The following is a 26,532-nucleotide window of genomic DNA, read 5'->3' as shown; positions in this document are numbered from 1 at the left end:
TTTCTTGCAGTTGTTTCCACTTGCTCCGTGTGACACAGACCAGCCTCAAGACAAGCCCCCAGACTGGTTCACAAGCTACCTGGAGACCGTGAGTGTTCTCTCTGGGTGGGGTTTTAGCAGCACTGTTGGCACAGGTGGAATGTGAAGCAAATAACCAAATCCAGGTGGTTGCTGCCTGGTGCGAATAAAATGAAGAGTGGCCGCTATTCACTTCCAAACTTAGAGTGGTTCAAGAAAGCCCTAACCTTTGTGATGAGGCACCAGGAAAAGAGGGATTTGGGTTCTAAGCATGTCAGGGAGAGAGAGAAATCTCCAGGCTTGAGAAGTAGGATTTGCTCATCAGAAGGACTTCTTGGTCTCTTCCCGGAATCAGTTCACCTGGAGAAGGAGCTGCCTGCTACCTTTCTGTGTATTCACTCAGCGGCCATTAGCTGTTGATTGTGTTCTTAATGTTATACAGAGATGGTGAGGTTTCAGATCTGTTGGTGTCTCTACGTCTTTTCCCAGAATTGGAACTGAGTTTGCCCCCACTTTCTGCTCTGCGTTCCAGTTCAGAGAACAGGTCGTTAAAGAAACAGTCGAGAAGCTGGAGCAGAGGTTGCACGAGAAACTCGTCCTCCAGAACCCATCCGTGGCTTCCTGTTCCTCAGAAGTCTCAATGCCTGGTTCAGAGGAAACACTGTTTTTGCCAGAAAACCAGTTCAGCTGGCATATTGCTTGCAGCAGTTGCCAAAGAAGGATCATTGGTGTGCGCTACCAGTGTAGGTAAGCAGTCACTTGGGGTGGGCTCGCTATTGGCAGACCTTAGAGCAGTGACTTCCTGGCATTCTGGGTAGCTGGAGGGAAACTGTATGTATACTGTGTCTCTGAGCATTAGGTATAGTAGCTCCGGATTGGAACCACAGGCCACTGTGTGATTTAAGGGGTAACTACTCAGACTTTTGTGTTCAGATACACATTTGTATTAACAGAACTGAGTAAAACATCGTACTCCTCAGAACAAAATTAGACCATTTGTTCCAAATGCTTCCATATTTTATTCTTCCCAAAGATTGTCCTTGGAAATGGATATAGGACATAGAAGTCTGGTGGATATAGGACATAGAAGTCTGGTCCGATATCTCCCCTCCTCAGTTGTTTCCTATTCTGCAATTTTGTACTGCCATTCTTTCCCTACAGCCTCTGCCCATCCTATAACATCTGTGAAGACTGTGAAGCAGGATCATATGCCCATGACACTAACCACGTTCTGCTGAAGTTGAGGAGACCTATTGTGAGTTCCTCTGAACCATTCTCCCACTCAAAGTGTTCTACTCCTCGTCTCCCAGCCGCCCTGGAACAAGTGAGGTAAAATGAGATACTAATTGGGAACGTAAACCGCTGGTGGTAATGTGTAGTGTCACAGCACTGTAGGCAGTCTTCTCAGTTCTGCCCATCTTCGTTGATGTACAATAAGAAGATAACTATCCAAAGGTAATGAAATGGAAGGGATAACTATAAAAGAAATGAGGAAACTAAAGTAGAAGTTGACTTCAATGGCGACTGCAGTTGGCTCCAAATGGCTTCAAGATTTGTGAGGGCTTTTTGTTTGTTTTTTAAGACTTTGACTTCTATCTTACAGGCTTCAGAAACAGGTTGATAAGAACTTTCTTAAAGCAGAAAAGCAGAGGTTGCGAGCTGAGAAGAAACAGCGTAAAGCAGAAGTCAAGGAACTTAAAAAGCAGCTTAAACTTCACAGGAAGATTCATCTGTGGAATTCAATCCATGGGCTGCAGAGCCCCAAGTCTCCTCTGGGCCGACCTGAGAGCTTGCTCCAGTCCCACACCTTGATGTAAGTCCAGGGCTGGGGTGGGAGCCTAGACTTAAGGTCCAGTTTTCTAAAACTGGAACTTCACTTCATTGGCAGCCACTAATACCCTGCCCACCCCTGAGTCCCATCTCTGATCATAGCTTTATTAAAGGGTGGTTTGACACTTGCTTTGTTGTCTCCTTCTAAAAGACAAAGCTAGTAAGGCTTAGAATTGGGTGGTTGTAACAGCTGTTCACTGGAGGCAGTTTGGATTTGAAGCAAAAGGAACAATTTTTTTTTTTTTAAAGATTTGTTTGTTGGGGCCGGCACTGTGGCGTAGTGAGTAAAGCCACCACCTGCGGTGCCGGCATCCCATATGGGTGCCAGTTCATGTCCCGGATGCTCCACTTCTGATCCAGCTCTCTGCTATGGCCTGGGAAAGCAGTGGAAGATGGCCCAAGTGCTTGGGCCCCTGTTCCCAATAGGAGACCCAGAGGAACTCCTGACTCCTGGCTTCTGGCTTCAGATCAGTGCAGCTCCATCTTTTGTTGCCAATTGGGGAGTGAACCAGCGGATACAGGATTCTCTCTCTCTCTCTCTGCCTCTCCTTCTTTCTCTGTGTAACTCTGACTTTCAAATAAATAAATGAATCTTTAAAAAAAATTTTTTGTTTATTTGAAAGGCAGAGTTACAGAGAGGCAGAGGCAGAGAGAGAAAGAGGCCTTCCATCCACCGGTTCACTCCCCAGATGGCTGCAACGGTTGGAGCTGGGCTGATCCAAAGCCAAGAGCCAGGAGCTTGTTCCAGGTCCCTCTAAGCACTTGGGCCCCTGCACATGCGTGGGAGATCTGGAAGAAGTTCTTGGCTCCTGGCTTTGGATCAGCCTAGCTCTGGCCATTGTGGCCATTTGGGGAGTGAACCAGTGGATGGAAGACCTCTTCTCTCTCTGCCTCTACCTCTCTGTAACTCTGCCTTTCAAATAAATAAATAAATCTTTAAAAAAAATATTTCAGGATGCTGGCACTGTGGCATAGCTGGGAAAGCCCCCGTCTGCAGTTCCAGCATCCCATATGGACACCTGTTTGTGTCCTAGCAGCTCCACTTCCAGTCCAGTTCCCTGCTAATGTGCCTGGGAAAGCAGCGAAACAGAAGATGACTGAAGTCCTTGGACTTATGCACCCATGTGGGAGACCCAGAAGAAGCTCCTGGTTCCTGGCTCTAGCCTGGCCCAGCCCCAGCTCTTGTGGCCATTTGGGGAGTGAATCACAGATGGAAGATCTCTCTGTCACTGAATAAGTAAATAAATAAAGTAACATCTTTTTAAATTTATTTGAGAGGCAGAGTTACAGATAGAGATGTCTTCCATCCACTGGTTCTCTCCCCAAATGGCCCCAACAGTCAGAGCTGGGCCAATCCAAAGCTAGGAGTCAGGAGCTTCTTCTGGTTCTCCCATGTGGATGCAAGGACCTAAAGACTTGGGCCATCTTCTACTGCTTTTCCAAGCCATAAACAAAGAGCTAGATCAGAAGAGGAGCAGCTGGGACACAAACTGGCACCCATGTGGAATGCCAGCGCCACAGGTGCAGGCTTAATCTACGATGCCACAGTGGGCCTCAATAAAATCTTTTTTAAAAAAAAAATTAAAAAAAAATTATTTTCACTTTATGTGTTTGAAAGGTAGAGTAACAGAGACATAGAGAGATCTTTCCATCCACTGGTTCACTACCCCAGTGGCTGTGTTGGCCAAAGTGGCCCAGGGCAAAGCCAGGAACCTGGAACTCCAGATCTCCCATGTGAGTGACAGGGCCCAAGTATTTGTCATCATCTACCTCCTTCCCAGGCACATTGCAGGGAGCCGGACCAGAAGCAGAGCAGCCAGGACTGGGACTCGTGCTCTGCTACTGGATATGGTTTTTAAATTTGTGGACCCCTTTAATTATCTTCACCATGACTTTTTCACTCAGGACACATCTGTTCTGTTCCATTGCATTATTTTTTTTAAGGCAAATAAGGTTAGTAATTATCTCAAGTCATGGTGTGGGATATTCAGAAGTTCTCACATCCATCAGCAAGTGACTAAGCATCTGAATTTCTGTTCAGGCTCCCCTTGCAGCCCTGTGCCCCAGTTATGCCAACACTCAGTGCAGCATTTGTGGATGAGAATTTGCCTGATGGAACTCACCTTCAGCCAGGAACCAAGTTTATTAAACACTGGAGGATGAAAAATACAGGAAATGTAAAGTGGAGTGCAGACACAAAGGTATTTTTTACCCAGAAAATGTGAAGAAGAGGTGAATGAATTGGCAGAGCACTTAACTGACAATCTCTTTCTCTGGGTCACTGTTCTTTTCAGCTCAAGTTCATGTGGGGAAACCTGACTTTGGCCTCTGCAGAAAAGAAGGATGTTTTGGTTCCCTGCCTAAAGGCTGGCCATGTGGGAGTTGTGTCTGTGGAGTTCATCGCCCCAGCCTTGGAGGGAATGTACACTTCTCATTGGCGTCTTTCTCACAAAGGCCAGCAATTCGGGCCTCGTGTCTGGTGCAGTATCATAGTGGATCCTTTCCCTTCTGCTGAGAGTCCTGATAACGTTGAAAGGGACGTGATCAGCTCAGGCAAAGCTGATGACCTCACCTGCCAGCAAGAGGTGAGTGCTGATAGGCTTTGGCCTGCTATCTTAAGGCGTGTACTCAGCGTTAGGGAGGGGCCGCCAAAATTAAAAGAGCCCACTCACAGCCATTTATTCTTCCAGAAACCATGAGAGGTTACCTTCTGCTCTTCTGTCAACACATTTATATGCTGATACCTGGACTGCTTATTAGGGGCTTTATTTTAGAGTGCTTGGGATTTGGTGTAGACAGTCCCTGATAGCTTCTGTATCTATTTTTAATGGTTTCCTGCACAAGGGAAAGAAGGGCAGACTAACCTGGCCCCTGGACCCGGCATCATCCAGTGTTCTCGAAGCCACATCAGCAGGGAGCTGGATCAGAAGTAGAGCAGCCAGGACTTGAACCGGTGCTCTCATGTGGAATGCTGGCTTTATAAGTGGTGGCTTAAGCTGCTGTGCCACAACACTAGCCCCAGGGATTTTTTTGTGACGTCATTTCTCCACATCAGTGGGGTATAGCTTTTACTGCTTAAATTTCTTTGCCCAATGTTAGTTTCTTGATGGAGACTATTTTACTATAGTTAATGTACGTTGTTGTCATTGGGGGAAGCTGACTGAACGATATGTGAACCCTGTACTGTTTTTGCAACTTTTTCATAAATCTAAAATCATACCAAATTTTTTTGAGAGGGCAGGTGTTGGGCACATCAGTTCAGACACCCCATGGAACACCCTCATCCCATATTACAGCACCTGGGTACCAGTCCCAGCTCCACTCCTGATTCCAGCTTCCTGCTAATCACCGTGAGAGGCAGCAGGCGATGGCCCAAGTACTTGGGTCTCTGCCCTCTACATGGGAGACATGAATAGAGTTCCAGGCTCCTGGCTTTGGCCTGGCCTAGCCTGGGCCATTGTGGCCATTTGGGGGAGTAAATCAGCAGATAGGAGATGTCTTTTTGGCTCATTCTTTCTGACTCTGTCTTTCAAATACATAATTTTTTTTTTTTAAGTTTTTCTTAAGAATGTAGAGGGACAGGCATTGTAGTACAGTGGGTTAAGCTGCTGCTGGGATGCCCACATCCAATATTAGAATACTGGTTTGAGTCCTAACTGCTCCACTTCCTATGCAGCTTCCTGCTAATGCATCCCGGAAAGCAGCAGAAGGTGACTCAGTGCTTGGGACCCTGCTGCCCATGTGGAAGACAGAGTTGAGTTCTGGGCTCCTGACTTTAGCCTGGCCCAGCCCTGTCTGTTAAGGGCATTTGGGGAGTAAACCAGCAGAAGAAAGATCTCTTTCTCAGGACTGGTATTGTGGTACAGCAGGTTAAGCCACTACCTGCAGTGCTAGCATCCTATATGAGTACTGGTTCAAGATCCAGCTGTTCCACTTCCAATCCGGCTCTGTGCTAAGGCGCTTGGGAAATCAGCAGACGACGGCCCAAGGGGCATGGGCCCCTGCCATCCACGTGGGAGACCCAGATGAGTTCCTGGCTCCTGGCTCCTGGCCCAGCCCCAGCTGTTGCAGCCATTTAGGGAGTGAACCAGTGGATAGAGGATCTCTGTCTCTCCCTCTCTCTCTCATTCTCTGCCTTTCATGTAGATGAAAATAGATATTTTTAAAAAGTAAATAAAACATGCAAATGAACAGCAATGTTTGTGTTTTGAGGGGAGCCATTGTCGGTCTCCCTCAAGTTCTGTTGAGGCCTTAAAATGTGTCCACTGGTTTGTCTCTAGGAAGCTTTTCTTCTGGCTAAAGAAGAAAGTCAGCTTGGTGCCGAGCCAGGGAAGTGCGTCACACAGAAGACAGAACATGTCGCCAGCGAGAGGGAGCTCTACATCCCATCCGTGGACCTTCTGACTGCTCAGGTGGCAGACTTGGCACTGTGAGGGACCAGGGTCGGAGCCCTAGGGGTGGAGTTTTTACCTTGTTAAAGAAATCATTCATGAAGGCAATTTTGTTCCTTTTTTAAAAAATTTATATGAAGAGAATAGATTTCATACATGCAGGAAGCAAATTTTAAACTAAAGTTTCCTTTTTGAATCGAGAACCCAACCTGGTGGTTCCCCACAATTTCCCTGTAGTTGTGTCTTCATGTCTGCCTATCTGCTTCACCTTCACACCCCTGCATTTGCCCTCTTTGCTGCCATTCAGCCATTTGAGCAGCTGGTTCCTGCTTACCTCTCCTTGTGCACATTTGACCAAGGAGAGGCATGAATTTGAACCAGGGTGGATCCAGGATGCTGCAGAAGTGGCCTGAGTGTCCCATGAAGACAGCACGCTGCAGTGTGTGCTGCACGCCGCCTGACGTGGTCTTCCTTTTTTCCAGGACCTGCTGTCCTTTGAACTGTTGGATATAAACATTGTCCAAGAGTTGGAGCGAGTACCCCACAACACCCCTGTGGGTAAGAATGTCACTCGGGTCACTTGGGTGTTAACAGCCTCAGATTTGTTAGCAGCAGAGATTTTTCACACAGTGTGGTAGTTGAGCTGTACCCAGGAGTCTTCCTTCTTTCCCTGTCACCTGTCAGAAGCAACAACACAAGTTGTGCAAGGCTTCCCCACCACAAAGGGACCTTTTCTTTTTTCCTCTCTTTGATCAATTTTCATTCATGTTTGTGTCTTGGCCATAGCCGTCCAGGCCACATGTTCAGGATCTGTCCAACCTTGATGGATCTGTCTGAGGTACTTGCACACCCAGTGGTCTGTAGAAATCCTTCCCAACAGGTGTTGAGGCGTACCTGGGTTACTTTAGCCCTGCGGGAGGCAAGAAGCCTGTGGCCTGCTGCTTCTGGACACTGACTTGATGCTGTGATGCTTGTTCTCGGTTGATGGTTCTCCTGTCTTCGTTCTCCAGATATGACTCCCTGCATGTCTCCTCTGCCACATGACAGTCCTTTAATAGAGAAGCCAGGCTTGGGGCAGATACAGGAAGAGAGTGAAGGGGCGGGATTTAAAGCGCTTCCTGGTAAGGGTTAAATGTTTGTAAGCCGTTTGCATCTTCCCTTTCCATGCCACACCCTATTTTTGTGTCTGCTCCTTACTGACCTCACCTTCGCACGGCACCGGGTTTCCTTCCTGTGGCATCCCCTTTTTGAGGTTCCCTCCCCCTTCCCATGGCGCTCTGAGCGGTTGTTCCTTGCCTGATCGCAGCGTGAGTGCTGACTGCCGTGAGCTCAGCACTAAGGGCAGACAAGGTGCGTGTGTCTTTCAGATTCCACAGCGTCCGCAAAGAGGAAGTCTGAGAACATGACTTCTGTGGAAGAAGCAGAGGAAGACCTGAGTGGAACCCAGTTTGTGTGTGAGACTGTCATCCGGTCCCTTACCTTGGACGCAGCCCCGGATCACAACCCACCTTGCAGGCAGAAGTCCGTGCAGAGTGAGTGCCTGCATTGCTCCCACCTCGCAGAGTGGCACCTGACTTGGGATCGCTAGACCTGGGTAGCTTGCAGTGCTCTTGCCACTGTGAGTGCAGGGAGAGTGACCTTTGTGAGACACTCTGGCCTTGTTTGTTTCTTTAGACTCTGCATCAGGGGTGGGCAGCCTTTTTCCTGCCAAGAGCCAAATGGTCATTTATGAAGATATATTTATGTATTTGAAAGGCAGAGTCAGAGAGGGAGAGACAGAAATTCTCATCTGCTGGTTCACTCCCCAATTGCCCACAGAGGCCCAGGCTGGGCCAGGCCAAAGCCAAGAGCCTAGAACTCCATCCTGGTCTCCCATGTGGGTGGCAGGGGCCCAAAACCTTAGGCCATCTTCTGCTGCTTTCCCAGGTGCATTAGCAGAAAGCTGGATCAGGGGATGCTGGCACCCCAGGTACGCTGCCTGCCTTCCTCAGTAAGGAGGCTTCCTGAAGGCTGCCAGAGCTGCTCTGTAGAGATTCATCGGCAGCTGAGCCGTGTTTGTTCTCTACGGTCAGCAGTCTGAAAAACGGTGGGTGGAAGCAGGAGGACCAAACTAAGTTTATCAAGATTAAATTCTGATGGGCTAATTACCTCTATTACAGAAACCTCTAGATATCAGATAAGGTAGAATCAATACCATGTGTTTTGAGAACTAATAAAAATACAAATTGTAATGTATAGAATATGAGGAGGGAAACTTGCATTGTGGCATAGTGGGTAAAAGATCCCATATGGACACAATTTTAAGTCCCAGCTGCTCCACTTTTGATCTAGCTCCCTGCTAATAGCTGGGGAAAGCAGCAGAAGATGGCCCAAGTTTTGGGCCCCTGCCACCCACGTGGGAGGCCCAGATGAAGCTCCTGGCTCCTGGCATCAGTCTAGCCCAGCACTGGCCATTACAGCCATCTGGAGAGTGAACCAGTGGATGGAAGACCCTTCTCTTTCTGTCTTTCCATCTCTCTCTGTTACTTTCTCAAAATAAACAAATCTTAAAAAAAAAAAAAAAAAAAAGAAATCTCTATTATAATGAAGTTTGACCTGTACTTTAAATATGATTCATCTCTCTTTTATTCAAAGTATACATGTTTATTTTTCATGCATATGTACAAATAATAATAAAGACATCTAGAAGGACTCACACCAAAATGCTCATGGTTGTTGTATTGATAGGATTTATGAGTCCCTTTTTAATATACCTTTTCCCTCACTTCATCCATAATTTGCCAATTTTCTGCTGTGGCTCTGTATCACTTTTGTTAAACAAAGAGGAGAGTAGGCACTTTTTCTTTTTATGTAGCACTGTTACCTAGTACGTAACTTCTGATTTAAACCTTATCAGTGTATTTTAAAGATTTATTTATTTATTTATTCAAGAGGCAGAAAGAGAGAGAGTTCTTTCATCCACTGGTTCACTCCTTAAATGGCCAGGCTAGAGCTGGGCCGATCTGAAGCCAAGAGCTTCTTGCAGGTCTCCCATGTGGATGTAGGGACCCAAGCACTATGGCCATCTTCCACTTTTTTCCCAGGCACATTAGGAGGGAGCTGGATCAGAAGTGGAGCAGCCAGGACACAAACTGGCGCCCCTATGAGATACCAGCACCGCAGGCAGAGGCTTATGCTACTACACCACAGTGCCAACTGCTTGCATAGTCTTCAAACTTAGAATAGAGCTGTGGTTCCAGCAGTGGCCCTCCCCTCTGCTTCTTTCCTTTCCTGACTTGTTCACAATTCTAGCTCATGATCCACAAAGCTTTTCCAAATCAGTATAGCTCTGGGGGCTCCTTTGAGCTTCTAGCTTAAAATTGGTTGCTTTCATCCTTTAGTGAAATTTGCCTTGCCTGAAGAGGGACTACCTGGAGATGAGAAGGAGGAGATTGTCCATATCGCTGAGGACGAAGTTGTGGAGGAGGAGGAGGAGGAGCTCAAAGACGAAGTTCAGAGTCAGTCCTCTGCTTCTTCAGAGGACTACATCATCATCCTGCCCGAGTGTTTTGATACCAGCCGCCCCCTGGGGGACTCCATGTACAGCTCTGCACTTTCACAGCCAGGCCTGGAGCGAGGGCCTGAAGGCGAGCCTGGGATTGAGGCTGGACAGGAACCAGCCGAGGCTGGGGAGAGACTCCCTGCAGGAGAGAACCAGCCACCGGAACATAGCATCAGTGACATCCTCATGACCTCACAGACTTTAGAAACAGTGCCCCTGATCCCAGAGGTGGTGGGGCTGCCACCACCACTGCCCAGGTACCATTCATCCCCGTTCAGCTGGGTGTTGTTCACAGGTGAAATAAGTGAGAGGAACCAACTCCATCTCAAAACCTAGGTTTTCAGCTTGGGAAGGTGCTGTTTCCCTTAGTGAAGTCTGAATTTAGAGGAATAAAAGTTGCATTTCCTAGTATTTGCATTTATGAATTCTGAATTTAAAGAAATACTTTGTTTTAGACAACCTTAATTATTTAAGTATAGACTGTGTACTTATTTTTGAGCCTTTTTTTTTTTTTTTTTTTTTAAGAGTAACACAGAGGAAGAGATAGAGAAAGGAAGAGACAGAGAGCTTTTCCATTCACTGGTTCACTCCCCAAATGACTGCAATGGCCAGGGCTGGGCCAGGCCGAAACCAGGAGTCAGAAGCATCTTCCACATGGGTGTAGGGGTTGCCCAGGCACATTACAAGGGAGCTGGATTGGAAGTGGAGCAGCCATGTCTGCAACTGGTGCCCATATGGGATGCCGACATCACAGGCAGCAGCTTTACCCACTGTGCCACAGTGCTGGCCCCTTGAGCCAGTTTTTATACATCCTTGGACCCTACACTCTGTTCTATTGATTCAAGGGTAAAGACAGGAAAAATGTGTGTGTTAACCCAAACAGAGCATAAATAGAAAGTTAAATCCATTATGGAAAAAAAATACTGGAAAATCTAAATGGAAACTCTTTTCAGTTCTGTGCTGGATCCATCTGAATCCAGAAAATGCTGGAGCCTTAGTAAGAGAAGCTAGACATTTTCCATTATCAGTACCACTTGGTCGAGAGGGAGAAGTGACCAGCCTGGAGCCAATATTTCTAGTTTGACTGTGGCTACGGGGAAGACCAGGAGTAGAATGCAGCCTCTGACTGCCCAAACTGCAGCCTGGGGTCTGGACCAGGAATGTGAAGCCTGTGTGCTGGATCTGGCACTGCTGTGCCATACTGACTGCTGCTTCACTGTTGCCGTCAACGCCTTTTCAACTGACTCTGAATATTGTGTCTCTCAAAGGAGCCCTCTCTGTGTACATCATGGTTCCCCGGAAGTGGATTTACCAGTGACTGTACCAGAAGTCTGCTCCGTCCCTGATCAGATCCGAGGAGGTAATGACAGCCTTTGCTCCTTTCTGATGGAACCAGGTAGACATGGACTGTTGCGTCATGATTCTCGGCAGGCTTTAGAAACCTGCCCTTGCATTCTTCCTGTGCTCCTCCCTCGTCCTCTTGCTTCTGTCCTCGAGCTCAGTGTTTACGCAGTGAGACCTCACAGAAGTAGGCGTCGTGCCATAGCGGGAGAGCACGCAGATCTGGGCCTAGAGCAGTCTGTGTTCCAGCTCCAGTTTCCCCTTTCCTGAATGACCTCGCAGCAGGAGTTCCACCGGTTTAGGGTGCCTGTGGGTCTGTTTCTCTGTCTGCAGAATCAGGGCAGTAGCATTGTAAATTGTCAGTAGACCCTCCAGTCACTTTACATGCTTCCCTAAACACTAAACCTAAATGACATGAAAAGCAGTGGATCAGGGAGAGTTATTGCGATGATTTTTCTGATTCAGTAAACAGTCACCTTACATTGCATTTCTGGATGGTTTCTCCTTCATCTTTGAACACCCACAAAGTTTTCAAAGACTTTTGAAAAAATAAAAAAGCTTCAAACACTGATCAGATTGCAACCTGCCTCATGCTAGCCCTGCCCTGAGTTAGGAAACCAGACACTTGTGGATGCTGCATCTAACCAATAGCTCTTTTACTTTTAGAGCCCAGAGGCTCATCAGGACTTGTAAACAGCAGACAGAAGAGCTATGACCACTCAAGGTAACGACCTTGTGCAGTCTCTTCAGAAGCAGGTGGATATCGCAGTATTGCTTCTGCTTTAAAGAGCCTCGCAGAGCATGCGCCCCTCAGAGAGCAGAGGAGAGCCCTCGTTGCCTTCCAGTCACTTCCTTCTAGTTCTTTCCACCTACAGCTTTGGAGCAACACTGAACACAGGGCTCAGGCTGTTTAAAAGCGTTCACATTCCAGACAAGAAAGGAGTGCCCTTAGGAGAGTGCCCAGAGGAGAAGGCGGGCAGGCCAAAGCCAGTGTGCATCTTAGACATGCCTGTCCCTCTGCTCCCAGTCACCTCAGAGCAATGTCCCAGAAAGCACATTGCCTTTGCGAGGTCTTTTCTCTGAGATGATAATTGAGCAGACAGTCGACGCCGTAGTGCACCCTGGCTTTCAGCTTGGACTGCAAGTTGGCATGTTAACCTGAGTGCTGTGGTTCCTGCAGTACTGAAATCTTGTACCAGTAGAGCTGGGCCCTATATCAAACCAAGATTTGTAGTGTGAAAACAGTCATGTTCTCTTTTTTTTACATGGATTTTTCTCTCTTAAGAAAATCTCATTTTCTTTCGAGGATTAGAGCCCAGGTTATCTTGTAAGAAGATGATGGTTTGTATTTTTGTTTGGGGAGATAATTTGGTTTTCTTGTGTAGGCACCAGCCTGGGGGCAGCATTGCTGGAGGACTGGTGAAGGGGGCCCTGTCTGTTGCTGCTTCTGCATACAAGGCCCTGTTTGCTGGGCCACCGGTCACTGCGCAGGTCAGTGTCTGTTTTATTTTCCGAAGCCTTACCTCCAAGTCACCACTGAAAACGATGGCATCCCTCTGGGTTGGAAAGCAGCATGGCGTTGTGGAAAGGGCACGAATTTTACTTTCTCTCTGTTTCTGCCTCTCTGTAACTCTTTTAAGTAAAGCTTGCCTTTCAGAGAGACAAGGAGAGAGAGATCTTCCATCCATTGGTTCACTCCCCAAATGTCTGAAATAGCTGGAGCTGGGCCAGGTTGAAGCCAGGAGCCTGGAGCTTCTTCCAGGACTCTCATGTGGGTGCAGGGGCCCAAGCTGCTTTCCCAGGCCCATTAGCAGGGAGCTGGATCAGATGTGCAGCGGCTGGGACTTGGACTCATCCCATATGATGTCCATATGGGATGCTGGCACTGCAGATGGCGGCTTAACCCACTATGCCACAGGGTGCTGACCCCAAAATAAATAAATCTGTAAAACAATAAAACAAGAGCGTGAGTTTTAGGTTTAGTATTGGGTTAACACACGGCTCCATTGCAGTCTAGCTGTGTGACTTTAGCCGAGTCATTTTTAGGAATGAAAGGAGATGGACCTAATATTTATTGAGGACCTACTATATGTACTGAGGAACTATTCCAGGTGCTGACTCTACAAGATGATGAAAAAGACACTGGTTGTTGTGAAGCGAGCGAGGTAAACAGGCACTGACAGTACAGGGTGAGACACTGTGCTAGCGCAGTGAGACAGAACACCTGAGCCTGATGGGACCAAGGACGGCTTCCTGATGGAAAATGTACAGACTGTGTCCTCAAAGACAAAGTGTCCACTGGGAAAGAGGGATGGAAAGAGCAGCGTATGGGGCCGGCTCTGTGGCATAGCTGGTAAAGCTGCCATCTGCAATCTGGCATCCCATATGGGCATCGGTTTGAGTCCCAGCTGCTCCATTTCTGATCCAGCTCTCTGCTAATGTGCCTAGGAAAACAGCGTAAAATAGCCAAAGTACTTGAGCCCCTGCACCCACGTGGGAGACCTGGAAGAGGATCCTGGCTTCAGATAGGCCCAGCTCCAGCCATTATGGCCATTTGGGGAGTGAACCAGCTGATTGAAGACCTCTCACTGTCTGTCTGTCTCTCTCTTTCTAACTCTGCCTTTCAAATAAATAAATAAATCTTTACCCAAAAAAAGAAAGAAAGCAGTATAGAGAATGAATTCTGTTCTGAGAAGAGTAAGAAGAGAAAAGACCAAATATGTAGGCAGGATGCTGTGCTAAGGGGTTCGGGTTTTCATTTTAAGGCTAATAGGAGGAGCCATGGAAGGGTTTTAAGGAACTGATTGACACAATCAGATTTGTTCTTAGATCTCTGCCACAGTGTGGAGGCTGGTGAAGCCAGTAAAGAAATCCATATGCGGGGCCAGGAGGGAGGGATAAGGTGGGAAGAATCATTTTGTGCCTTAAATTGGTATATATGAAATGCGTGAAGTATACCTTAAATAAAATTTTTTTAAAGATTAAAAACATCCATATGAGGGATGGTCATTCGACTCAGCTGTTTAGATGCTACTTGGGATACCTGCATCCCCTATTAGAGTGCCTGGGTTCAAGTCCCAGCCTCACTTCCAATTCCAGCTTCCTACTGATGCACACCCTGGGAGGCAACAGTACAGAGACCCGAGTACTTGGTTCTCTGCCACCTACCAGGGAGACCTGATTGAGTTCCTGGCTTCTGCTTGGCCCAGTCAGTTCTGGCTGTCTTGGGCATTTAGGGAGTGAATGAACAGATGGATGATCTCTCTTTGACTGTTTGTCTTTCAAGTAAAATAAAAACAAATTTTTAAAAAGATTCATATGAGAATCCATATATATATAGAAGGGAAAGGAAATGGAAGTACTTGAAGATCATGATTAGATGATTAAAAAGCCAAGGAGAAATCTCAGGTTTCTGGTGTAGGCAGTTGGTAGTAGCTTTCATCAAAAGAGTATGCAGACAGAAGGACATGTTTGAGTGGGAGAAGAAAATGAGGCCAGTTTTGGAGAGTGCCAAGTTTGAGGTACGTCCAGGTAAAGAGGTCTAGAGTACAGTCTTAAAAATATTCGTAGAAGATGCTTGAATTTTTAAAAAGTTTTACACCAAGGTAAGCATTTTTTTTATTCCATTTTCCGTGAAGTTTTTGAAGCATAGCAGCTGGATCACAAGGGACAAATTTGGCCTGGCAATAAAAGTTTGAATGGCTTGCACTCAGATCACAGCAGCAGCCGCAGTAGATGAGATTATCTAAGAAGAATGGGGTGGCAGGCAGCAGCCGTGAAGGATGGAGCAAGGAGGAAGGGCGACCCTGAGAACCAGGGGGAAAGTGCAAAGAGCACGCTGCTGGAACGTAGGGGCGTGTCCGTGGGCAACAGTGTGAGGTGCTGCAGAGGGGGGTGATCGGTGGGAGGAATCAGAGAGCAAGTATGCCCCACTTACCAGTAGCTATGCTACAAAGGGGAAAACAGCAGACTAGGAAGCATCAGGCACACCAAGAGATATTTTTAAGGGTGGATGAGATAAGAGATGGGCAAGCCAGAAGCAAACAAGATTAACAAAATGAAGCTGCCACCTGCAGTGCCACCCATGTGGGCACTAATTCAAATCCTGGGCACTCTACTTCTAGTACTGTGCCTGGGAATGCAGTGGAGATGGCCCAGATCCTTCAGCCCCTGCAACCCACATGGGAGACCCAGAAGATTCTCTTGGCTGCTGGCGTTGGCCTGGCCTACCTCCTGCTGTTATAGCCATTTGGGGAGTGAACCAGCAGATGGAAGATAGATCAATCGATCTCTCTCTCTCCCCTCTATGACTCTGTCTTTCAGATAAATAAATTAAATCTTAAGGAAAAGAGAAAAGTACAATGAAGTTGAGAGAAGATAGTTTAGCAAGATTTCTGAGGTCGTAAGAGGTAATGGGATACAAAGCAAAGCACATGTGAAATGATGAACCTGGAAAGGAGGACAGATCAGTTATTCTGAAACGAGAGGAAAGAAACAGTGGGATTGGTACAGGGAAATACCAGAGTGCGCTCAGTATGTTTGCATACTGTTCTCATCTTTGGATACTTTAGCAGCCTTGCAAACTAGAAGGTATGGTGGATCTCCATTTCATAAAGAAGGGGGCTAGGGGGTGCACTTGGTGTAGCAGTTAAGACTGCTTGAGACAGCTGTATCCCATATTGGAGTGCAAGTTACAGAGAGAGATCAATCAGTCTTCCCTCCACTGGTTCACTCCCCAAATGACCACAACAGCCCAGGCTAGGGCAGGCCAAAGCCAAGAGCCAGGAATTCCATCCAGTCTCCTGGGTGGGGGGCAGGGACCCAAGTACTTGAACCATCTTCTGCTGCTTTCCCAGGTACATTAGCAGGGAGCTGGATCGGAAGTGGAACTCATATGGGATGCTGGTGTCGCTAGTGGTGGCTTAACCCTGTGCACCACAACACTGGCTCCAAGAAATCTATTTTTTAAAAAAGAAGGGATTGTAAGGCCGGCGCCGTGGCTTAACAGGCTAATCCTCCGCCTTGCGGCGCCGGCACACCAGGTTCTAGTCCCGGTCGGGGCACCGATCCTGTCCCGGTTGCCCCTCTTCCAGGCCAGCTCTCTGCTGTGGCCAGGGAGTGCAGTGGAGGATGGCCCAAGTGCTTGGGCCCTGCACCCCATGGGAGACCAGGAGAAGCACCTGGCTCCTGCCATCGGAACAGCGCGGTACGCTGGCCGCAGCGCGCCTACCACGGCGGCCATTGGAGGGTGAACCAACTGCAAAAAGGAAGACCTTTCTCTCTGTCTCTCTCTCTCTCACTATCCACTCTGCCTGTCAAAAAATAAAAAAATAATAAAATAAAAAATAAAAAAAAGAAGGGATTGTAACTCAGCACAGTTGGTAAGTAATAATAGTATGGAATTAGGGTTGGAGCCTAAGCCTGCCTCCAGAGTCAGTGGTCTTTGTGCTGTACAGCGTAGCCTCACTCTCTGCAATCTGATTTGACAATGATAATAGAACATTGTTAGGAGGCTTTAGGAAGGCAATGTGTCCCCCACAGGGTTTGGCCCAAAAAAGGTGCTACGAACGTAAATGTTAACTTCCTCCTACCTGGGCCTGTGTTGTGGGGAGGAACAGAAAGGTCAAGAAGACCGCCCAGGATGGTTCCCCCGCGTGTTCTGTCAGAATTTCCCAGCCACCTTCCTGGACAGCTTCGTTGTTCTTGCTCATGCTTGCTCCATCATCACAGTTACCTTTATGTTCACAAGGTCCCTAGGGCTTGTTTTCATTTTTTTTCTTCATGTGGTCACAGAATGCTCCTTTCTGAAAGTCCCCTCTGGAGCACTCTGCTGGTCCATGTGACAGTTCGTCAGGCCCTGATTCCCTGCTCTCCTTTGGGTACAAACCTATCTAATTAGAGCAAGGCCACACCTCTTCAGAAGACCCATTGGCATCTGGTGGACAGGAATCCCTACCCTTGAATCTATTAGCACTGGCATAAATCTAGAACGACTACTGTGACTTACAAGATAATAATAATAATAATAATAATAATAATAATAAAAAGAAGGTATTTATTTCAAAGGCAGAGTTACAGAGAGCAGGCGAGAGAGAGTGAGAGAGCCGCCTCCTGCTGGTTCACTCCCCAGAAGGCCTCAACAGCTGCGGTTGGACTGTCTGAAGCCAGGAGCCTAGAACTCCATCCAGGTCTCCCACATGGGTGCAGGAGCCAAAGGACTTGGGCCATCTTCCACTGTCTTCCCAGGTGCATTAACAGGGAGCTAGATGAAAAACTGAGCAACTGGGACATGAATGGACACCCATATGGGATGCCAGTTTTGTAGACTGTGGCCCAACTGCTGTGCCACAACATGGGCCCCCAGATAATAAAAATTTACGTGATAGGGGCCAGCACTGTGGCACAGCGGGTTAACACTCTGGCCTGAAACGCTGGCATCCCATTTGGGCACCGGTTCGAGACCCAGCTGCTCCACTTCTGATCCAGCTCTCTGCTATGGCCTGGGAAAGCAGCAGAGGATGGCCCAAGTTCTTGGGACCCTGCACCCATGTGGGAAACTTGGAAAAAGCTCCTGGCTCCTGGCTTTGAATCGGTGCAGCTCCGGCCATTGCGGCCAGTTGAGTAGTGAACCTCTCCTCTCTGTGTAACTCTGGCTTTCAAATAAATAATAAATCTTTAAGAATAAGTTTACGTGATAAACACCTACAGAAAATGTCTGCTTTTCTTGTCTCTGCACAGCCAATAATTCCTGAAGATCAGACAGCAGCCCTGATGGCCCATCTCTTTGAAATGGGATTCTGTGACAGGCAGCTGAACCTGCGGCTGCTGAGGAAACACAACTACAATATCCTGCAGGTTGTGACGGAACTCCTTCAGCTCAGCAACAACGACTGGTACAGCCACCGCTACTGAGGACTGACCCTGTATTAAATAATTCCTGCTGCTCACAGATGATCTTTATTCTGTCAGGGGTGTGGGGTAGAAGCCCTTGCTTGTTTTTGAATCTGATGAATCTAAATAGAGCCCATCGTTGAATTATCAGGACAGTACCTGTTACAGTATTTTTTGGAGTAAATCAAACACCAGAACTTAAGTTTTTGCTTTAGACATTGGATGAATAATAGGAAGACAGTTTTTCAATTGGTTTGGATGAAACTCCCTTTTTTCTCCATTTTAGTGCATTGAAGAGTAGAACTTGAATTCCTGTAGAACCCGTTTTTCCCTCTGCTTGTACTGAAGTTGAGTGTTTTCCTTTGGCTAACGTGGCTGTTTCTGTGGGGCTCTCTGTTGTCAGTTTTTAAAATAACCTGGGAGTTTTCCAGAGTTTTCCTCATAATCTCTGTAGCCTACCCCAGGCCTTATAGTGACATGCCATCGAAATGACACCCAGAGCATGGAGTATCGGTACTCTTCCTGTCATTTTCTGCAGGACGTAGAGTCGGCATCATTGCTTTCTAAAAGACTTGGTGCATAAGAGCACCACCTTCCAGGGGTGAAAGGAGCGAAGTGCTAATTAACCCACCAGCACCTATCGAGCGGTGTCTCTTATAGTAATTTTGCATACATTTTTATTTAAGGAAAAATCTTTAGGTAGCCATGAAATATTTTGCTAATCCTATAGAGAAGGGGGAAAGAACCTATTACTTATGGGGAAAAGTAAATTTTAACAGTTACCTTTTTCTTAATGTCAGGACAGATCTTATTTTACAGTAGAGCAGGCAGAGGGAAAGGCAAGAGGCCCCTGCATGGATCTCAGGGAGGTCCTGGGGTGGGCGAGTGAGTGTGTGAGCGGCACGGGAATGCTGGTGACTTCCTGAGCGTTTGAAATCCACTCGGTGGAATCCAGCCCAGAGAGCCTGGAGCTGGAAAAAGTGGCTTGTACTTTGCAAGATTTGGATGCAGGTCAATTCCCTGAAAAAGTGTAGGGCAGGCGGGGAAGAGCTGGCTTCTAAGGGACCAGGTGCTCACTCAGGGGAAGAGTCTTGGGTTCAGGGGAAGGAAAGGGTTAACAGACGCTACAAATTTTACTCATGAAAGTGACTTTCAGAAGAGTCCGAACCCCAACCCAAAAGAGGAAGGAGTTACCATAGTATTATTTACCAACGTTGGTATTTATGATGAATGGGGATCTTAAATGAACCATTAGCTACTAAATAAACCAGAATTCAGACTGTAAGCCAAACAGGATGGTCATTGTTTAAAACGTTTGTAGCGGGTTTCTGGGGAGAAGCCAGCCACATGAGTGTCATTGAGTCCACTTAGGGCGGGGCCGTGGTGACCATCAGTCTCATAGTGGGGGTCCAGGAGGGTCGGGTCCGTCGGCCGCCCCGTTGTACTGTACATAACCGCTTAAAGAATGGTGAAATAAATGTTCTTTGAAACTCCTACCTGGGCTGCTTGGTCCTTGGGGAAACCGCGCGCCGGCGCTCGGGAGTCCTCAACCCCGGGCGACTCCGGCCGCGAGCGGAGGGGCGTCCCGGGGCCCCGGTCAAAGCCTGCCGAGAGGGCGGTGCCGCCGCGAGCGGAGGGGCGGGGCAATGGGCGGGGCGTCCCAAGGCCCCAGTCGAAGCCTGCCGAGAGGGCGGTGCCGCCGCGAGCGGAGGGGCGGGGCAATGGGCGGGGCGTCCCAAGGCCCCAGTCGAAGCCTGCCGAGAGGGCGGTGCCGCCGCGAGCGGAGGGGCGGGGCGTCCCAAGGCCCCAGTCGAAGCCTGCCGAGAGGGCGGTGCCGCCGCGAGCAGAGGGGCGGAACCGCAGGGAGGGGCGGGGTGTCCTGGGCCCCCCGGTCAAAGCCTGCCGAGAGGGCGCCGCCGCCGCATGCAGCCGTTTTCGTCGCTGCTGTCTCCCGGGCTGAGACCCCCCTCAGCCTCCTGGCCCCACACACAGGCACACGCGGGAACCAAGCCCGTCTAACGGCCTCTCGGGGTGTCAGGCGGAACTTGAAGTCCTGCCCCAATGAAGGACCCGGCCCAAGGCAGAGCTCCCGAGTAGGGCGGAAAGCAGCCTGGACCCTGGGGAGACCAGAGTCCTGCTCCCGCGGAGCCTCGCCTGGAGGAGCCCGGATCCCACACCTGAGCCAGGTGAGGCTCCCTTGTTACAGCCGGGGAGGATGTGAGTGCGGCTCGCTCCGGAGACTTGGGGAAGGGTCCGAGTTTAGCTTTGGCCGTGACCCTTCCAGGCTTGCTTTCTGCTCGCTAGAAAGCAGTGTGGGAGAGGTTTGTCTCCTAGATAAGGTTCTCGGCCACACCTGTGACCGGAGCCGCCTGTCTCCTCATCAGAAGAATCCCTGACTTCCCGTTTAGCCCGCAGCCCACCCGGACCCTGGCATGGAAGCTTCCCTTCCACACCAAGGTTGGGAGCTTGAAGGGACTCTCCAGACCGTGGCCTTTCCCGCCGCCCCGCAGCCCGCTCCAGCTTCCTTCCAAATGTCAGCTAAGCAACTTTCCCAGAAGAAAAAAAAAAAAAAAAAAAAAAACCGCTCTGCCATTCACTTAATGGAAGTCCCTTTTCTGTTACCCTTTTGTAGGCAGAGTTGAGATGCACGGAAATTCTAAGAGCCCCGCTAACTGCTTGTGCGTCTCCCTAAGGCTTGAGGTTGCTTAAATGCTTAGGGCTCCTTGCCAATCTTGAGAACGTAAAACCAAAATCACAGCCGGTGTCAGGTGCTAGCGGCTTAAGCACCGAACTTTGGTCTTTGTCATTAGTGGAAAACTCCTGAGCGATGGGTGCCGCGTTCTCCCAGCCGGGCTGCCGGCAGGAGGATGAGGACCAGTGGATCCTGCGCCCGGACTCGGCCGTGGGTGTCAAGGCTGGCCGCTACTCCAGCACTGGGAGCAGCCGGTCGTGTTCCTGCATGCCTCGCGAGGGCCGCTTTGTGATTTGTCCCACCTGCCAAGGGAATGGGGAGATCCCCCGAGGTGAGTGGCCAAGGCTCTGGAAATAGTCTAGAATCCACAAGAAACTCCCAGCCAGCTACTGCAGCCCAGCCCCTCTGGGTTTCCATGAATGGGGCTGGTTCTGCTCCCAGCTCTGGGCTTCCGGATCTCGGGCTGGCGGCCAGGGAGGTGCTAACTATCCCTGGGTTCTCCTCCCCTACTTGTACAAGGGATCTTCAACAAGTTCATGGATGGGGCAGGCATTCGGCACAGTGGTTTAGACACTGCAGCACCCCATGTCAGAATGCCTAGGGTCGGGTCCTGGCTCTGTTTCCAAGTCCAGCTTCTTGCTAGCGCACACCCTGGGAGACAACAGGAGATGGCTCAACTACATGGGTACCTGCCACCATGTTGGAGACCCAGTCCTGCTGCTGTGGGTGACAGGACTGAGCCCGTGGATGAAACGTCTCTCTGTCTCTGTGCCTCTCTCCTCCTTTCAAATAAGCAACAATTTTAACATTTGGAGAAAATATATATTATTTAAAAACTGCATGGATTTCAAAATTATTTGCATCAAAATTCTCTTTTACTTTATTTTTCCCATAAACCTCTGAGGCACCCTCCTCCGCCCCAGCCGGTGAAGGGAAGAAGAGCTTTCAGCCACTCCCTGGGCAACACTCTGGTTTAGGATTCAGGAAGTTACAGATGACTTCTCCAAAGAAGTAGAGAGGCAGAAGCGGGGGGGGGGGGGTCTTCCATCTGTTGCTTCACTCCTCAATTGGCCGCAATAGCCAGAGCTGTGCCGATACAAAGCCAGGAGCTTCTTCCAGGTCTCCCAGGCAGGTGCAGGGGCCCTAGGACTTGGGCCATCTTCCACTGCTTTCCCAGGCCTTAGCAGAGAGCTGGATCAGAAGTAGAGCAGCCGGGACTCGAACCAGCACCCATATGGGATGCTGGCACTGCAGGTGGCGGCTCTACCCACTATGCCACAGTACCGGTGCCCTGGTGACTTTCAGAGTCTTCATATTTGTTCATGAAAATCTCACTTCCACCCTAGAGGTTGCAAAGCTGGACTCTACAACTTGCTAGTGCATCAGTGCTGTGGCGCAGAGGCCGGTGCCCCTGACACTGCTGCGTGGCTGGAGGGGCCCCTGGGGGGAGGCTGCCAAGCGATGCTCTTGACATGGATACTTCTTGCCCCTTCCACCCTCTCTCTCTCTCAACAGAGCTGGAGAAGCAGCTGGTGGCCCTCATCCCCTATGGGGACCAGAGGTTGAAACCCAGGCACACGTAAGCCCCTTTGTCTCCCCCACACTACAGCCCGTTGTCCCTGGGAGCTGCTCCAGTTACTTGTCTCCCCCATTTTGATCCTTTTAGATTTTTTGCCCATTGATTCTTCCCAGAAAACATGACCAGGCTCAAACATACTAGTTCCCTGTTTCCACAGTAAATCCTCCAGGGTGCTGTTTAAGGAATCAGTAGTGCTGGACGCAGCAGGTGGCTCCTGAGGCCCCTTGGTGCCCCCCCCCCCCGAGCGTCACTGCTTCCGGGAAGCCTGCCCCTCCCCAAGAGAGGCGAAGCCTCCGACTGCGGTTCCTCCTGGGGGAGAAAATGACCCTGGCTGCCATGGATTTGGCAAAATTATTTTCCTAAGGGCTTCCCTGCTGCAGCAGTTCAGACCGGCTTGCTTGCTTCCCAGGAGAGAAGATTCAGGACTCTCCTAGTTCATGTGGGTTTGCGCCTTCTGACGATAAGAGCCAGCATTAACTGAGCTTTTACTATGTGCTAGGATCTGTGGTTGATGGTTTCGCACGTATCAACCCTTAACAAATTCTAGGAAGCAGATACAATTGTCCCCATCTTACAGACAAGGAAACTGAGGCTTAGGGAGGTGGAGTGGGCTGCTCAGCATTAGTAGAGAGCTGGAAAATGGAAGCCAGGCTGTCTGCCTTCCAGCCCTGGGTTCCTACCTGCTCTGAGACACATCCCCGGAGGTAAACGTGCATTTGTGGGGCAAGCGTGTGCAGGGCAAAGCTTGTGTGTAGACAGGGGGGTCTGAACCCCTCTCCGGGTTTCCTGGTTTGACTTGTCCACTCCTCTGCCCCATCCTGCTTTGCCATAGGAAGCTCTCCGTGTTCCTGGCGGTGCTCATCTGCCTGGTGGCGGCCTCCTCCACCGTCTTCTTCCTGTTCCCCCGGTCCATCGCGGTGCAGCCCGCAGGCCTCAACTCCTCCACGGTGGCTGTGGACAAGGCAGATATCCACCTCAACATAACGGTGGGTGGGCGCCACTGCGCCCCGGCCCCTCCCCCACCTGTGTTTCATAGGGGCGGAGGGGCAGGGACGTTGTAACACCAGAAGGTGTTGGGAGGAGCAAGGGCAACCATGAGCCCCAAAAGCGATGGTGTAAGGGTTGGGGCTCTGTGCAGGCCCAGAAAATACACCTCAAGGTGGATGGGAGTGGCAGTGCCTGAGGCTCTTTGCAGGGGATGCAAAGAAGCCGGCTAGGGTAGCACTGGGCCCTGAGCCAGCTTAGTCTCTTAAAGGTGACCTCTCGCCTTCATGAACCCCTCTGAAGGGCCCCCGGGTCTGGTTCTGTGCACCTAAGGCCCGCGGTGCTTGGGTGGCGATCAGACCCAAGAGAGCCAGGCTTCTGCAACTGCCACCCTCATGCCGCCTCCTCCTCGTCTTCCTGCCCAGAATATCTTGAACATCTCCAACAGCAACTACTACCCCATCACCGTGACCCGGCTGACCACCGAGGTTCTGCACCTGTCCCTCGTGGTGGGCCAGGTGTCCAACAAACTCCTCCTGCACATCGGCCCTTTGGCCAGTGAACAGGTAGCTCCTCTCTCCCTGGCTGGCCTGCTCACAGGTGCGTGGATGTGTGTGGTGGGCAGATGGCAGCCTGAGAGGGGACTAACCGTGTGTCCCTTTGGTTGACAGATGTTCTATGCAGTAGCCAGCAGGATCTGGGATGAAAACACATAGTGAGTACCCCCGGATCTCCTCTCCTCCAGCCTCTTGCCTGGTTTGGAAGCCCAGTCAGTACCTGCTTAGTATCCTGAATGCTCAACAGCAAACTGGGCAGCCAGAGCTCAGCCTGCCCTCTGGCGGCCGGGACTACAACATGCCAGGGCTCAGCGTCTCCAGCCTCTGCCTCTTTGGACATAGCTGGAATGCGGTTAATCGTTACAACATGCGACCTTGGACTCCTCAGCCTGAAGTTTGTTTTCTGCTGAGGGAGGGCCCAGCAGGCCGGGGCTAGAGTGACGACTGCAGCAGGCGAGGGAGAGGGAAGGGGTGCAGTGGCATCGTGGGGGCCCCTGGGGGGAAGGAAAGGACTCTGGGAGGCAAGGAAGTCCGGACCCCCAGGCCACCTCTCAGCAGACAGTCCGTTCCATGTAAAACGTGATCTCGTGTTCTTGTTCTCTCTCTCTCAGCAAAATATGTACCTGGCTGAAAATCAAAGTGCACCATGTGCTTTTGCACATCCAGTAAGTAGGCGTGGAGCTCTGGCGTCCCCTCTCTCGCTTCCTGCTTCAGTGTCACCCCAGCTCTGTGTCCAGGGGCACAAGAGTCATCCAAGCCCACCCCGGGCATGGGCATTGGGGTTGGCTCTTGGGAACAGCAAGTCCAGCCCTGTGCCTGGGTCTTACCTTGCCTACAAGCTATGCAGGTGACACAGCTGAGGCAGCCCTCCCAGGGACCTTTGCAGGGTGGGGAGCAGACAGAGGTGGAGGGAGGCGTGGAGGAACCTCCCTTCTCCAGACAGAGAGCAAGGCCGGAGTTTCCTTGGCAACGAGCCCTGCTTCCTCCCCAGGGGCACCCTGACCTATTCCTACCTGAGCCATTCAGAGCAGCTGGTCTTCCAGAGCTACGAATATGTGGACTGCCGCGGAAACACGTCGCTGCCCCACCCGCTGATCCCTCGCCCTCCGTGACCTGTCTGTGGTCCCTGCACTCCAGACACCTGCAGGCCTGGTCTGTCTCCCACAGCTCCCCGGTGCCTCCACAAGCATGGCGGCGACTCTTCTCTGCCCAGGGGCCTGTCCTGTGGCCTCCGTGTGCGCGCTCACGTTCTCTGGACCCCGATTTGTTTCAGGGCTGCAGCAGACCCTGCTCTTACTCTGCCTTGACCCCACGCTACCCCAGAGCTGCCTCAGAGGTCCCAGAGTGGCACCTGCCCTTTCTGTGCTGAGCACCCTGGCGGCCCAGCCCCCTTGGCCTTCCTCCTACCTGAATGTGGAGAAAGCTGCAGGTTTTTCTGCCCATGTGGTAACAAAGTGACTCTGGGGACATCCAGCGCCGTTTATGGGACCACGCGTTCTCCTGGGACGAGGTGGTGCTGCCGGCGTGCTTCTCTCTAGTCACTGGGCCTCCACCCATCTGACGGGAGGACCCATCAAGGCCCTTTGGCCCTGTGTCCTTCGTGGTTCACGCTGTCCCCAGTTCCTAGGAAGACAAAGCTGCTCCCCAGCGAAACAGTTTTATCGTTCTATTCATAGAGGGAGCCAAGGTAGCAGGGAGGGCGGAAGTCACCTGCCACCCCCTGGGCCAACCTGGGGAGGACAGAGCCAACACCAGGGTTATTTTAAAAGGTATTTACTCGCCAAAAGAGGGTTGCTAAGCCGGCACCTCCGGCCCCCGTGAGAGGACAGAGGCAGGTCAAATGGCAGGCCCTGGTACCCTCTTCCAAAGCCTCCAAGAGACAGAGCTGCCCACATCCCGCCGACGCTGCCGGGCTCCGTTCCACCCCAGCTCTGCACCAGAGCCCACCCCGCAGGCTCGGCGGCAGGGAGTGCCATGTCCCCAGGTCTGATCCGGACCCTCTCCTGTCGCGTGGAGGTAGCTAAGGCCGAGATCACCCTGGCCTCCCCCGAGGCTCCGAGCAGAGGAGTCTGTGCTTTAGCCCAGCAGCATGGTGTTTGCTCACTGACGGGAGCTGGGTCTTTCTCATTCAGACAGGTAGAGAGATGGAGATGATGGGAACGCTGCTGGGGGAGTAGGAGGGATAGAGAGAGAGGAGTGGGCGACAGAAGCTGCCAACTGGCTGGCTGGGGGAGCCAGGGCAAGGCAGGAGGCCGCGCTGTCTCCCTGGGGAGCTGAGCCCAAGGTGGTGCAGGCTGGAGCTGCTGTGGTGCAGTTGTCAAATGGAAAGGTTCGGCGTTGTGTGCAATAAACTCTACTTACAAGCGTTGTTTTAAGGTAGTTCTTTTTATTATTATTATTATTTGACAGAGTCACAGACAGTGAGAGAGAGAGAGACAGAGAGAAAGGTCTTCCTTCCGTTGGTTCACTCCCCAAATGGCTGCCATGGCCGGAACTACACCGATCCGAAGCCAGGAGCCAGGTGCTTCTTCCTGGTCTTCCACACGGGTGCAGGGCCCAAGGACCTGGGCCATCCTCCACTGCCCTCCCGGGCCACAGCAGAGAGCTGGACTGGAAGAGGAGCAACCGGGACTAGAACCCGGTGCCCATATGGGATGCCGGCGCCACAGGTAGAGGATTAATCAAGTGAGCCACAGCGCCGGCCCCTC

At 50.4% G+C, this 26,532-nt stretch overlaps 2 protein-coding genes across 11 annotated transcripts in view; both read left to right on the top strand.

Annotated features, from left to right (window-relative positions):
- Positions 1 to 19,508, top strand: part of NBR1 (NBR1 autophagy cargo receptor) — a 32,977-nt gene extending 13,469 nt beyond the window's left edge. For 4 of the 7 annotated variants that reach the window (XM_062174863.1, XM_062174862.1, XM_062174861.1 and 1 more), the window contains exons 7-21: positions 11 to 88; positions 551 to 765; positions 1,180 to 1,347; positions 1,622 to 1,831; positions 3,890 to 4,049; positions 4,143 to 4,433; positions 6,129 to 6,260; positions 6,722 to 6,797; positions 7,250 to 7,360; positions 7,607 to 7,771; positions 9,620 to 10,037; positions 11,049 to 11,140; positions 11,788 to 11,845; positions 12,507 to 12,612; positions 17,860 to 19,508. In XM_062174863.1, coding sequence (XP_062030847.1) covers positions 11 to 88; positions 551 to 765; positions 1,180 to 1,347; positions 1,622 to 1,831; positions 3,890 to 4,049; positions 4,143 to 4,433; positions 6,129 to 6,260; positions 6,722 to 6,797; positions 7,250 to 7,360; positions 7,607 to 7,771; positions 9,620 to 10,037; positions 11,049 to 11,140; positions 11,788 to 11,845; positions 12,507 to 12,612; positions 17,860 to 18,033 — 2,454 coding nt within the window. In that variant the 3' untranslated portion in view covers positions 18,034 to 19,508. The remainder of the gene's footprint in view (positions 1 to 10; positions 89 to 550; positions 766 to 1,179; positions 1,348 to 1,621; positions 1,832 to 3,889; positions 4,050 to 4,142; positions 4,434 to 6,128; positions 6,261 to 6,721; positions 6,798 to 7,249; positions 7,361 to 7,606; positions 7,772 to 9,619; positions 10,038 to 11,048; positions 11,141 to 11,787; positions 11,846 to 12,506; positions 12,613 to 17,859) is intronic. The other 3 variants (XR_009864246.1, XM_062174865.1, XM_062174866.1) reach the window with 3 other exon arrangements.
- Positions 19,509 to 19,911: 403 nt separating this feature from the next.
- On the top strand, positions 19,912 to 26,191 carry TMEM106A (transmembrane protein 106A). Of its 4 annotated transcripts, none has more exons than XR_009864247.1 (9): positions 19,912 to 20,198; positions 20,823 to 21,035; positions 22,220 to 22,283; positions 23,116 to 23,269; positions 23,693 to 23,833; positions 23,939 to 23,982; positions 24,436 to 24,489; positions 24,868 to 24,976; positions 25,098 to 26,191. XR_009864247.1 is itself a non-coding variant. In XM_062174909.1 (9 exons), exons 2-8 carry the CDS (start codon positions 20,840 to 20,842, stop codon positions 24,934 to 24,936), a joined length of 774 nt encoding a protein of 257 aa, XP_062030893.1. In that variant the 5' UTR covers positions 19,912 to 20,198; positions 20,823 to 20,839; the 3' UTR covers positions 24,937 to 24,976; positions 25,098 to 26,191. The 4 variants fall into 4 exon arrangements, 3 of the variants coding, with proteins under 3 accessions (XP_062030893.1, XP_062030894.1, XP_062030892.1); XM_062174909.1 differs by having other exon boundaries at positions 24,816 to 24,976; XM_062174910.1 differs by having other exon boundaries at positions 24,868 to 26,191.
- The last annotated feature ends 341 nt before the right edge of the window (positions 26,192 to 26,532 follow it).

This window comes from Lepus europaeus, chromosome 18 (assembly GCF_033115175.1).
Source record: "Lepus europaeus isolate LE1 chromosome 18, mLepTim1.pri, whole genome shotgun sequence".
Taxonomy (NCBI): domain Eukaryota; kingdom Metazoa; phylum Chordata; class Mammalia; order Lagomorpha; family Leporidae; genus Lepus; species Lepus europaeus.
Note: the sequence above shows the minus strand (reverse complement) of the source record. Positions and strands in the feature narration are given on the sequence as shown.